This window comes from Melozone crissalis, unplaced genomic scaffold, assembly GCF_028551555.1.
Source record: "Melozone crissalis strain CALT ecotype California unplaced genomic scaffold, PUWL_Pcris_2 ptg000057l_1, whole genome shotgun sequence".
NCBI classification, from domain to species: domain Eukaryota; kingdom Metazoa; phylum Chordata; class Aves; order Passeriformes; family Passerellidae; genus Melozone; species Melozone crissalis.
The window spans coordinates 2,143,757-2,157,137 of NW_026535835.1; the positions used below are offsets into that span (position 1 = coordinate 2,143,757).

Genomic DNA, 13,381 nt, shown 5'->3' on the forward strand with positions numbered 1-13,381 from the left:
TCTTTTTCTATTCTTAGCCAGCCTTCTGATGAAATCCTTTCTTCTATTCTTTTAGTATAGTTTTAATATAATATATATCATAAAATAACAAATCAAGCCTTCTAAAACATAGAGTCAGATCCTCCTCTCTTCCCTCATCCTCAGACCCCTGTGGACATGGTCACAATGATGCTTCATTTGAAACCTGCAACCATCTCTGGTTTTACTTCCTTTTATTTCCTTCCTCAGGAAATGTCCCTTGCTAGTCAGGCTATCATTAACTCTGGCAACTGTGCTCCAACCACCTTCAGGCCATGTCTCCTAAACCAGAGCCAGGGTATAAATAGAATGTCCTGTTCCACTGATGTGTCATGCTGGCCTGAGCATTCTGTGATTCCCTTGGTGTTTATTGCTCATACTACAGAAAAAACTAGTATGGACTGAAAAATGCTGGAACAATTTTTTAGTTAATGCATAGAGGAAACAGGAAAATCATATAAAGGAAATTCTCACTTTATTTTGGAGCAGTCTAACAATTTTGATGAAGTCACTTCTGGTAAATATCAGCACAGAGAAAAAGAAGCCCAAAGCCAGCATTTTCCATGGGCAGCAAAGTGCAGAATGATAAACCTGCATCTGTTTGCTGTACCAGTCTGGTGACCCTCCCAAAAGCTTCCTCATGCAAAATAAAATCCCAATGTAAAGTCTTGGTCTTGGATGCTTCCATAAGGAGCAAATCACCTTATTACAAAAGCAGTAAGTGAGAAAGGAAATAACAACATCTGGTAACTTGGGCAGTTCTGGTTAAAGTGGGTATTCACCAATTTTCACTAACTGACACATGAAGCCAGATCACAAGATTTTAAAGCTATGTTTCCTTTCACTTTAATGGAAAAACAGATATCTAAGTAGGAATTAGGAAAAGAAACATCTCTGTGATCTGAAGCCTTGCCCTTAAGGCATTTTTTGGACTGGTTCTAAGCATAACTCAAATGAAACCCATCCAGCCCTGTCAGTCTGCTCCTCTAATATCCAGAAGTATTTCAAAACACAGTCAGTGACACTTTCTGTGTATTTAGAACTTCTACCTGGTAAAAACTAAAACTAAACAGCTAAAATGTGCCATTTGTAAAGGTTAGTGAGCAGAATGTTCAGTGTCTCCTCACAAGAAGTTTCATTTCTCAGTGGTCACTGTCTGAGCTGAGAGAGGACATACCTAGGTGAGCAGCTGGGTTCAGGAAGTTGCTGTGGTGGGGTGGTGGGCCAAAAGGGGTTCCAGCTGGGTGCCCCCCACCTGCCAAAACAAAGCAAAAGGGGTCAATTCCCAGCAGAGGCTCAGAGAGGGACTTGCTGTGCTCTGGGCTGTCCCTTCTTTAACAGCCTATGTGAGCTGACATTGCTGTGCCCTGCATGGGGCTCACAGGGTCCTGTGCAAAGGGCAGCTGCTTTTATAACAGAAATACCCAGTTAGAGGATAAGGGATGCAGGGGAATGAATGTTTCAGGTCAGAAACAAAAAGGAAATGCATGTGAAATACACCTTAGTTCCAACATCTGATCTCCACAATGCACCAGACATCACTCTGTGAGGAAATGTTCCTTCATTTACTACCTAGCAGTGTTCCAGCAGGCTGGGCTTTTTACAAAAGCATCCAGAATCATTTTTAAATATTTATCAAATAGACTAATAGCCCCTGGCATGTCTTGAAGAGAGTTCATAAGCCAAAACATAAGGGAAATTCATGGCAAGGATCAGCATTTTAATGAGCAAGGAGCAAGAAGGGGATTTCACTTTCAGTACTCACTGGCTGTGGAGAAGAGAGTTGATGGCCGAGCCAGGTCATGGGGGTGGTGGATGGCTCCAAAAAGGCTGGGGCCTGGTGGCCTGCTCAGAAATTCTGGTTTCAGGCCAAAGTCCAGCTTGTGTGGGTCAGACTGCATCTGTTTCTGAAATGGAAAACAGGACTTGGAAGAGACTGTCTGAAAAGGCAACAGCAAAAGGCACTTCCAGAATGATGTGGGTAGAGCAGCTCATTCATGCTGATGTTTTGACAAGAATATTGGATTTTGGGACCCCAAGCACAGGTGCACAAATATTGGATTTTGGGACTCCCAAGCACAGCTGTTTTCCTGAAGGGAGATCTAAGGCAAAGAGGGAAAAGCTCAGGCTCCTGCATATTTCCTGCTAATTTCACCTGTGTTTTCACTGCTCATACCCACCCCTCCAGGATGTTCAGCACAGAGCTGCCTTCAACAACAAACAAAAAACTCTCTGAAGAGGCCTCAGACACTTGCTGAGCCGTAAGGACAGGTCTGTCCCACAACAATAAATGGGAATGTCAGCTTGGCCCTGGTCCTAGCTGGGCAGGGGACAGACACGGACACCAGAACCACTCATTTCCCAGGGAAAGCTGCCACCAAGAAATGCTGGATGCAAAGCACCCTCCAATGCCCCTCAGCTTGATGAAAGGAAGCAGAGTGCAGAGCAGGAGTGGCTGAATCCCACTTTAACAGCTCCCACTCCACACCCAAAGTACTGCATGTCTTTATTTACATGTGTTAGAGTCAGCAGCCTCCCTCTTGTGAGGGGAATTTGCTGAGGCAGCTGCACTGTGAGTGATAAGTGGATGAAGGATGTGCTCTTCATGCCACATCCCCATTTCAGGGGTGCCCACTTCAGTAGTTTTATAGAATGAAGGAAGAAAACCAAATTCCCAATTACCTGTGCTGCCAGAACTCCCTAAATGCAGATTGCTGATTAATTGTGCAGGGCAGCTGAAAGGATTTATAAATGGGTAACAAGGAACCAGGAGATCTTAACAGTAGTTCTGGAGCAGGCCACGCTTTATAAATCAGTATTTAATACTGTGCCAGCCCCAAGCACAGACTATTACAATGATATAAATGTGCATATTAAAAAGTTATGATCAAATTAATGTGCGTGCCTCATAGCTGTTTTTCAAGTGCTAGAAACATGTCTGTGTATTCATGAGAACAAAAAAAAGAAGGAAAACAAGAAAGAAAAAGGGAAAGAAAGGCATTTTCTGTGTCTGGAGATAATGGCCTGCAAGAATACTGAAATTGCCAAGTCAAGGTCAAGTCTTTTAAGGAAGCAACACTGAAGTGCTTTAATAGTTAAAAGGAGTTCAGAAAATACAAATGCCTCACTTGAAGCCTGTGTGCCAGATTTTTATGCTGTGAACTCTTTTTATTCTTTTTTAACAACCAAGTTATAAACCCTGACAGGCATTACTCAGAATTGCAAAAGCTGGCTGAAGCTTTAATTGCAGCCATATGAATGGTGCTGCTCTAAATAACGAACAAATCCCCTGTCTGAAGAGGAACAGCAATACCATGGATGTGTTAAAAGATTTCTGAATGTGTTGGTTCACCTTAAAATAGTAGCAGGGAAATGGTCAGATTTCTTTTCTCCCCAGCTGCTGTTCAGGAGAGCAGCCCCTGGATGCCAATCCTTCCTAATGTATTTCCAGAAAATGTGTAACACCTGAGCGTGCTGCCCACAAAAATCAATGTAAATGTCTGCACTGCCCTTAGATCAGGCTGTAAGGCCCTTCCTAAAGGAGAGAGGCCCAATTATGGAGCATAAATCCTCTCCTGAGCAGTGGGCAGTGTAAGGAGGGTGTAAATGTGCTCTGTGCCCTGACTGCTGTGCAGCCCTGTTGAATCCCTGAGGTGTGCAGAGGTTACTCAGGTCTTGCAGCAGAGGCACAGGCAGCCAAACAGCATCCACAGCTGCATGCAATTTTTCCTGAGGTCAGGAAGGTTGTGTTTTAAAGTTTCCCATTGTGCCTGCTCCTTCAGTGCCTGCTGCTGCCCTCTGCAAGCAATTACTGGGCAGATCATTACTGGCAGCAGTCCTGTGGCACCGCATTCAAACTGGAAACCAGCCCCTTTGATTCCCTGCTCTGTGCTCAGGCAGCACCTGCAGCTTGTGCAGAAGAAAAGGCACCTTCACAACCATGGCAGTGATAAGGAGAAGGAGAAATTGTCCTGTGTGAGCCTTTGGGCAGAGATTCACCTTTGTGGTCATGTCAGGAGGGGGACACAGTTCCTGTGTATCCAGGGACACCCAAACTGTCCTTACTGGCCAGACACACTTCTCAATTATTCCTGAAAATATCATCATGCACAGCCTCAAAAACTCGAGCAACATCCTTTCATGTGCTTCTGGGCTTTATTCTTGCTGTTTTTTTAACATGCAAGGTGGAAAAGTATGAGGTAAAAGAAATGGCTGCATGAAAATGGCATTTACTGTGAGTTATAAATATACTGGTTTGACCTCTCTCTGAATATCAAATCAAGGAAGATTCAAAGGACGTAGATAGCATGGGAATAATAATTTCATTTCAAGAAAATACCTTTTCAATAAAATAAAAAAAAAGGACATATAACTCTCTAGGTCTATAATCTTGTCTTTTTTGATAATGGGAAGATGAATGAAGATCACTAGCAGGGGAAACATAAGGAAGCAGAGAAGAGAGATATGTCTACTGCAGCAAATTAACCTGTCAACCTTGTTTAAAAGGGTTATTTTTAAACTCTATTAGCTGCAGGTTTTCATAGCTGTTCAACATCTTCATATTCTTACAGCACTACCCTACACAATTCAACTTTGCACACACAAGCTGCAAAGTGCTAAGGATTGCCTGGTAATTTTAGTTTCTAACACAAGCTATTGATTCCTCAAGTATGAGCAGTGAAGAACAGCAACCATTCCTGACTTAGTGAAAAACTGTAGGAGCATCACAAGATCTTAGAGTGATGGGTACAGTGAAAATACCATAAAGGGAAAGAAACTTTCCCAGAGTCCACGTGCAATGGCAATTCAGTCACAGTAAGAATGGAAAACTGCTCATGGCCTTCACCCTTGAAGTCTCAGAGCTTGAAAAATAACTAAGACAGGACTTCCATCCCTGACCTTCAGTGCAGTGAGGCAATGTCTGATAACACAACATCCCTGAGAGGCTGTGCCTGCCTGGGCAGCCTGGGCACACCCAGGTGCCACCCCCCAGCCAGGAGGGATGTGAAGGAAGGCTGAGGGGAGCCTGTGCAGCCACACTGGTACAGCATCCTAGGGACAGGAGAGGCTTCCTGCACCCTCTCCTGCCCCTCAACATTAATGAGAGGAAGTGGATACACATGCCTGGGTCTCCACTTGATACGTTTGTGTCCAGGGAAGGGAAGGTTCCGGGAAGGTTCCGGGAAGGGAAGGGAAGGGAAGGGAAGGAAGAAAGAGAAGAAAGAGAGAGGGAGAGGGGAGGAGGGGAGGAAAGAGAAGAGAAGAGAAGAGAAGAGAAGAGAAGAGAAGAGAAGAGAAGAGAAGAGAAGAGAAGAGAAGAGAAGAGAGAAAGGCCAGCTTGTAGCTCCCCTCCATTTCCCCCCTCCTAGCTACAGATCTGGAGCTCTTACCCTGCTGTCCTGGCTCCAATCACATCCCAGACACTGCTGGGACTCTGCCTTCAGCTTTTCACCTTATACCAACCCTCAGAAATGAGGCTTCTGCTCAAAGCTGTGTGTGTGCCTTTACCAAGGCAGCGGCCATGGCACAGGAGTGCCCAGGTGAGAGCCAGCCCTTCCTCTCTGAGCCCTGCTCTGTGCCCCCCACCCCAGTCAGGTTTCCCAGGCACTGACCTTGACCTTCTGTTGGTGATGGTAGATCTGCCAGGCGATGTGCACGTGCATGGCACACCACTTGCCAGGTTTCTGGAAAAACAAGACACAAATCAGTAACTTTCAAAAACCTGAAGTGATGCTTTATCCTATTTCTAGAAGAAAACAGACCCTGAGCCCTGTCTGATTTGGTCTGGGGGATCCCCACACCAAAACAACTGAAAGCAAAGGGTTCCCTCTCCATCCTCCTGCAAAACCAGAACTGGAAAGACTTGTCCCTTGCTAGGGAATTTATCTGGGTACCCAGGAATCTCCAGCTGGACACACTCCTGTAATCCTCTGATGCCACTGTGCTGCTGAAAGCTGTGAGCTGTGTCCCTGTGAGCAGCTGCCCTGCACAGCTGGACTGTTCACAGCTGCACACTCAGGTCATTTCCACAACTGGCAGTTCCACCAAAAGATGAAAATGGAAGTGGTTTAAAAGGTCACTCTGGTTTTCAAAATTCACCTGACTCCCTCATGTAATTGCTGGTCTGTCCCCCCAAGGTTTCAGCTCATAAATGTGCTGAAAACAATGGAGGTCACTCAATTCACTCTGTCTGGGGGGGTCTCTGCATCCTCCCTGTCCCCCCAAGTCACAGGGAGGAGAGAGGGAGGCAGGAACCAGAGTGCTTGTTACCCCTCCTGTTGAGTTTGCACTCCATTTCCAGCACAGCTGGAAACTGAGTCTGAAAAAGACTCATTTGAGAGATACTTTCTTCAATTTTGTTACTTAGGGGTCTGTAGTTACCTACACAAGTAATGACTCCTGTAGATTCAAAAATTATCACAGGAATTCAAGAGTCACCTTAAGCTACTTGTGAATTAAACGTTTCAGAAACTATGGTCTGTCTTCTAGTTCTAGCTGGGTATCAACCAATAATTAAATCATTAAAAAAAAAATAAACTCTGTCTCACAGACATACTACCCTGAACTCAAGCCTTTTGCTAATTTGCAAAAACTGTGCTAGTGATTTAGTAAGTTCACTATATCAAAATCTACACCTTTTTCCTGAATGTGCTGAAAAATTAATAAAAACCCCTTTTGGATGAGTGATGAACTGGATCTTTAGATTCTTTTTTTTATATTTAAAAAATATTTTGTGTTTGAAGGGGATTGTCTATCTACAGTGGACAGTGAGATACCTGGGGGGGACATATCAAACTGAGTAACACAGAAAACACATAGTAAAATCATAAAGCAAACTCCTTCAGAGTGCAGAGAAATAACAGAGAATCACTGCCAGGATCTCTAGGATTTGCCTCAAGAAACCATGATGGAAGGATCAGCAATATTTAAGCCCAAGTATTCATGTGAGGGGTTGCATGAAAAGAGCAAAACTTCCAGCTGTGAAACTCTGCCTTGTCCTTGAGTGATCAGGAGCTGCAGGAGTGCCTGTGCTCTCCCCAAAACAGGGCAGAACTGCCCAGGTGACACTTGGCAGCTCTCATTTGGAATTACTCTGTGCTGCAACCTGGTGGGACTGAGCCAAGCTTGACAAACAGGAGCACAGGAAGATTTCTTACCCTCAACATGGGCCTGAACGGATCTGTCAACTGTGAAGAAGAAATGACAGCTTGGTTACACGCCTGTCACTCAAACAATTGCTCTAATTAACAAATCTGTATTGCTTCATTAAGAGACTAAATTAAAATGTTAGAATTTTACTTTCAAATGAAGCCCTTTTGGATAATAATTAGTCCTGAGCCTCCATCTCCGTGCTGTCCCCTCCCCCTGGCTGTGGCACCTGAGTGGTGATGGCAGCTCCAGCAGGCTCACACAGAGCTCTGGCCCCTGGCAGCAGCAGCAATTTGTTGATTTAATGCTGCAGAAATGGCTGGTTAACTGCACTGATGGAGGCACAGATCTGTCCTTTGGGCAAACTCCTGCTCTCATCTTTCAGAGCTCCTCAGCTCATGGCAAGGCTGGGTAATGGACAGGGCTCGATCCCACAGAGGGGCTGGGATGGGGTGTGAGCCATGCCCTGCACACCAGCACTGTGCCAGGGCTGGATCCCAGAGCTGGGATGGGGTGTGAGCCATGCCCTGCACACCAGCATTGTGCCACCCACCAGCCAAGGTCATGGCCTTGGGCCTCACTGCTGCCCAAGCTGCTCTCTGCCATAAATGGGCTTTGCCTTAATTATTAGCACACTGAAACAGATGTTGGTAAACAGGGCCCATAAAAAACCCAATTTTCTCATTTTTATTTTTGATGTGGCCTGTTAGGGGTTTTTTTTGGGAGTAGATTATTTTCTTATTCCACTTTTTTTGCTCATATTTCATCAATAAATGCTGGGAAATAATTCAATTTATTGGGTACTGCTCATTTGTTTTGGATTTTCTGTTTTGAAATGCAATACTAAGGGAGATTTATAGGTGCAGAAGGTACTTAGCAGACGCAGTGATGGCACAATGCATCATCTTGAAATAATCGAAACTCACTCCCAGTTGAAAGGGAACATAAAGCTAAATGACTTCCTGATGGGAGGTTCTGGTTATCTCTGCACTTAGACAAACAAACAGAAATGTGGTTCCTCTTGGTGTAAAGCTCAGCCTCAGCTCCACTGCTCAGCAACCCAAGGTACTGGGACTCAGCCCAACACAAAGACAGCAGCTCTGGAGGTTCAGCGGTGCCCCAACTCAGAATTTTAGGGAGAGCTCCTCAGTGCTTTTGTCTGAGAGTTCTGCTAAAAATATCTGAGTGTGAAGTTCCTCATGGAAATAATGGCCATCAATTCAAACACACCAACAACCCTTGGGCAGAGGGACAAAGTGCTGAGGCAATAAATGCTGCTAACATCCCCTGGAACTCAGAAATCCAGAGGCACCAAGTGATCAATAAAGTGCATCCGTATTTCACTGGGGCAATCAATGCTACAGTAACCCAGGGAATAGCTGTCATTACCCACATTAAAAACAATTACAGAGTACAAACACAAATCTTGGGGAGGTTTGTACATTTTCTATGCTGAGTTGGACTTTTATGCCTTTACCCCTGGGCCTGGGGGGAGAGCTGCCAGCAAGGACAGAGCTCTGCCAGCGCACAGGGGGGTTTGAAATGATCCCACAGAATTTCTGCAGCCCTCCTTGATGAAACACCTCACATAGCTTTGATTTAAAGGGTGTTAATTTGGACTTTCTCAAGATGGCAGCTCTAGCATTCAAGGTTTTCAGGAGGAACAGATTTACTTGAGAAAAAGAAAACAGTTTTTACAGACCCGTGGATCCTTCTGTAGAAGGGTATGTGGGACCGTTCCAGGTCTGGCTGCAACATCAATAGGATTGGAAGTCTGGAAATTCCACAAGGAGAGACAACATTAATGAGCTGCACACCAGTAACAATGCCTACAAGCAACAGAATGTGCAAAACAATAGTTCTTTATCATTACATTGTCTAAGCAATAGAGAGATAAACTTTTTATAAAGGAAAGGAGAACCATTATAATCCACTCAGTAATATGAGTGTTATCATCTCCATATCCACACTTTGATTATCCACCAACTTCCCATTAGTTTAATCAAAACCACTGAGGGAACAGTGACTCTTTAAACTGGAAAATCTTCTAATGTGAAAAACCTGATTAGGAACACATTTATGACACAGCATCAAAAGCAGCATGTGGAGGACCCAGCCCTGCTCTGCTGATTATCAGTGATGCACTCAGCACACAGAGCACTGCACCAGGACCTCAACTCCATCCACAGGGGCTGCCACAATATGGGCATCAGGAAAACATCCACTTGGAAAAAATTAAAGCCCTTCCATTATTTGAATGTTAAAAGTCTGTTAATAAAATGCAGTTTTGTGGGGGAAAAAAATACCCAAATAAAAAAAACCAACCCAACCCCCCTACATTTAGACAGAGCTTGTTCCTATGTCAAAATGAAGAAAATAGAAATCAGCTCCAGCATAACTGACAATTAAGAAAGAGAGTTGTTAACAGTCTGATTACCATACAGACAAGAATCTCACTAATGAACTGCAATTTACATATTCAGTCATTAGAGTGGATGGGCCAGTTTAAGGAAGAAGGTGTCTCCTATGCAGAAATTCCACTCCTGATTTCAGTCTAGATGCAAAGACTACAGAGTGACTGATAAATAAAGAATGACTTCAAAAAAACAAAGGAGAAAAGCCCTGAACTCGCCACATTTCTCTCCCTCAGTTATCACCCATGAGGAGAGCCAAATCAGTGCTCTGCACTGTGCTGGAGCTGGGAGGTAATTATGGAAATGAGTAAACAAGAATGAGCACCATTTCTTAAAATCCTGATTATTACATGACCTTTCATTAATGCACACTATCTCAGAACTAATTATATTGCTTCTAAAGTTAACCATGCCTTTATATAAATAATTAAAAAATAAAAAAGTTTATAGATGTATCTGAACCTAATGAGAAATAACTTCTCTTTGTGGTAAATCTGGAAAAAAAGAATTGTCCCCTGTGGAATGAAGCTGTAAATCAGAGCTCAGCCTCTTCAGGATGTGAGCCCCCTGCTAAGCCCAGCCCTGCCCTGAGCAGTCCCAGGTAATTCCTGCCTTACCTTGGGTTGGAAAGCTCCTTGCAGCGAGCCAAAAGGGCCAGTGGGAGGGATCATGGGAGGAATACCTGATACAGCTGGAGGATAGGAGTGAAACAGCTGCAACAGAAAGAGAAGAACATCAACACTGGGTCACCAGCAGCACAGGCAGCTGAGGGGGACACAGAGAGCATTCCTGCAGAATAGTAGGAAAATGTTACATGGAGAAAACTGAGAAGCATTGAAGTGATCTCATTGCAACAATGTTAGTTAAAGCAGTCGATGGGATGTTCACAGATGTCATGAGGTTTAGAGCTTAAAAGCAGTTCCAACATCAGACAGCCAGCAACCTGTACCTGCCTCGGGCCAGCACAGCATAAGGGAGACATTTGTTCCTCAATTATTAATTTTTAAATTGGAGAGAGGTTTAAAATGGTTTCAGTCTGTGACTTGTTTCAAGAGAAAAGGAAGAATCCTGAGCAGAATGAGACTCAGAAATCTCCTGTTTAAGTGGAAAAAACCCTTACGAGTTCTAAGGATATTGTATCATTAAAACTCCATTAGTAGGCTGGGATTTTAATGGTATCTGTAGGAAATGAGGAAAATATGCACAATTCTTACTTCATTAGTCTGTCTGAGAGGATATCCTGCCACATCTAATATTAGCAGACAGACAATCTGATTTGTTAAAGATTAGTATTTAAACAAAATGTTAAGGCAGAACCTCCCAGAAATGGATGGGAGTTTTTTGTACAGAGAGAATGCTCAGCACAAAAATGTGCCCACCTCCACTGACCTCCCTGAGCCCAGTGCTCTGTCCTAAGGGAATTTGGGAACAAACAAGATGCTGCTCTGTGCTAATGCAGACAAACACAAGGGAAACAAGCAGGTAAATTAAACAAATAAATTGTTCCCTGTGAGGGTGGGCATGCCCTGTGCCCAGGGCAGCTGTGTCTGCCCCTGGATCCCTGGCAGTGCCCAAGGCCAGGTTGGATGGGGCTTGGAGCAGCCTGGGATAGAGGAAGGTGTCCCTGCCATGGCAGGGGTGGAAGAGATGGTTTTTAACATCCCTTCCAGCCCAACCCACTCTGTGATTCCATGATAAACCATCACATCCCAATCTGCCCATCTCTGTGCTCTGCTGGTGAACCTTTGGCTCTTGTTGTGACAGAAAACTCTCCCAGTTCCACGAAAACTGCTTCCCGGGGGAGTCAGGGATTCAAAACACCACACTCCAAACCCATTCTTGGTGTGAAACCTCTGGATCTCAGAGGGGATGGATCTAGGAGGGGATGGATCTAGGAAAGGATGGGTCTAGGAAAGGATGGATCTAGGAAAGGATGGATCTAGGAGGGGATGGATCTAGGGGGGGATGGATCTAGGGGGGGGATGGATCTAGGAGGGGATGGATCTAGGAGGAGATGGATCTAGGAGGGGATGGATCTAGGAGGGGATGGATCTAGGAGAGGATGGGTTTAGGAAGGGATGGATCTTGGAGGGGATGGATCTAGGAAGGAATGGCTCTAGGAGAGGATGGATCTAGAAGGGGACAGATCTAGGAGGGGATGGATCTAGGAGGAGATGGATCTAGAAGGGGATGGATCTAGGAAGGGATGGATCTAAGAGAGGATCCAGCTCCACTGGAATTGCCACCCTAAAACCTAACAGGGTTCTCTGGCTGAGACCAATTCCCCTCAGACCATGGCTGAGCAAAGTCAAACTACTGTGTGCTACTTTTAAGATCAAAAATAAATGAGTTAATGGCCAATTGAACAGAAGCAGGACTGGGCAAAGTCAAAGACTGGACATGAGGGGTGGGAAAACACTGAGCAAATCCCATCCCACAGTAAAACAGTCAGTCTCATCACAAAGTTGTGATGGATTTGGATATGCCAGGCACACACTTGTGCTTCTCTTCATCATTTTTCCTTCCACTAGCTTATCTTGCCATGTCATTTATCCATATTGTATTTACTGAAAGCTGAGAAAACATTTCAGAGGTATCAGAAGATTTTCTCCGTTTAAAAGGCTGGTATTGAGCCTCCGTTCCTGTTGCTGCTGTTGTTTTTAATTCTATTTAATTTGGACCTGCTCCATCCAATGGTGCAGAAAACATTCTGAGATTAGTTGATACTGAACTGTAGACATTTGAGAAACCATTAAGAGACATTTGTCCTCATTTACAATAACTTTTAATGAGTAAAATGTGCTTGAAATTCTCCAGTGTCTTCTGTCTTTAATTCTCTGTGTAATGGACTAATTCTAAGTGATGGCAAAAGATGTAATACTTCATATTCTATTGGCTATGACTAATAATAAGGAATTCTTTCCTCAGTTTTATAACAAGTGGTAAGTTAATTAAATGTGACCTTTCCTCAAGGTCAGAATTATTAATAAAATATAAATAGTTTATCTCTATGATTAATTTGTATCAGTTAAATTCCTCCATCTTTCAGAATTCACATTTCATAGTCAAATGCTTCCTTCTTCCCAAGAATTCTTTCTCTTTTGAGCAGCAGTTTTCCCTTCTAGCTTTCCCTGGGGAAACATGCAGTGACTGTCTTGGCCAGGTGATGCTAAACTAGACCTGGCAGCAGCTGCAGGTAAAAGCAAAGCCTCACTGTGCTAAAAGAGAAGAAATAACACTCATTTAAAACTCAACATTAGCTTCTATGTGAGCTACACTCCCTGTTCCAAAGTAGATGGGTTTTAATTCTCAAACCGACCCTGTTCTCCTACGAAGTTCACCCACACTCAGCTTTAAGGGATCTGAGCTCCAGGAGTGGATCTACAGTGGGAGCTGTTGTCCCTAAAACATCTCTGTGAAAGTGCCACATTCTGACAGTATTTGTATTTCTCCTGCCCTGTGGGTGAGCCCCCAGCCCAGCTAAGGGACAGCTCCCATTCCCTGTGCCCTGACCTGGCCCAGGGGAGGGACCAGGGGACACCCAGCTGGGCTGGCCTGGCTCACTGGGAGGGACCAGGGGACACCCAGCTGGCCTTGCTGGGGTCACAGACAGGCTGTTGCCCCAGTGCAGACATCATGGCATCCCCTGGGAGCAGCTGTCCCACAGTGCTGATCAGGGGCAGCCCCTTCCCAAGGACAAACCTCTCCCCAGGGAAGGCAGGAGAGCCCAGGTCCCTGCCTTGCCCCAGCTCAGCTCCCTGGCTAAGGGAGCACAGCATGGAGCTCTCCTGGCCTTACAG

At 44.6% G+C, this 13,381-nt stretch overlaps 1 protein-coding gene across 3 annotated transcripts in view; it reads right to left on the minus strand.

The window, feature by feature from the left end:
* The window catches only part of AUTS2 (activator of transcription and developmental regulator AUTS2), a 796,934-nt gene that overhangs the window by 9,722 nt on the left and 773,831 nt on the right, over positions 1-13,381 (minus strand). For 2 of the 3 annotated variants that reach the window (XM_054287134.1, XM_054287133.1), the window contains exons 11-16: positions 10,199-10,294; positions 8,870-8,941; positions 7,176-7,205; positions 5,631-5,702; positions 1,784-1,925; positions 1,196-1,273 (exon numbers count right to left, since the gene is read on the minus strand). In XM_054287134.1, coding sequence (XP_054143109.1) covers positions 1,196-1,273; positions 1,784-1,925; positions 5,631-5,702; positions 7,176-7,205; positions 8,870-8,941; positions 10,199-10,294 — 490 coding nt within the window. The remainder of the gene's footprint in view (positions 1-1,195; positions 1,274-1,783; positions 1,926-5,630; positions 5,703-7,175; positions 7,206-8,869; positions 8,942-10,198; positions 10,295-13,381) is intronic. The other variant, XM_054287135.1, reaches the window with a different exon arrangement.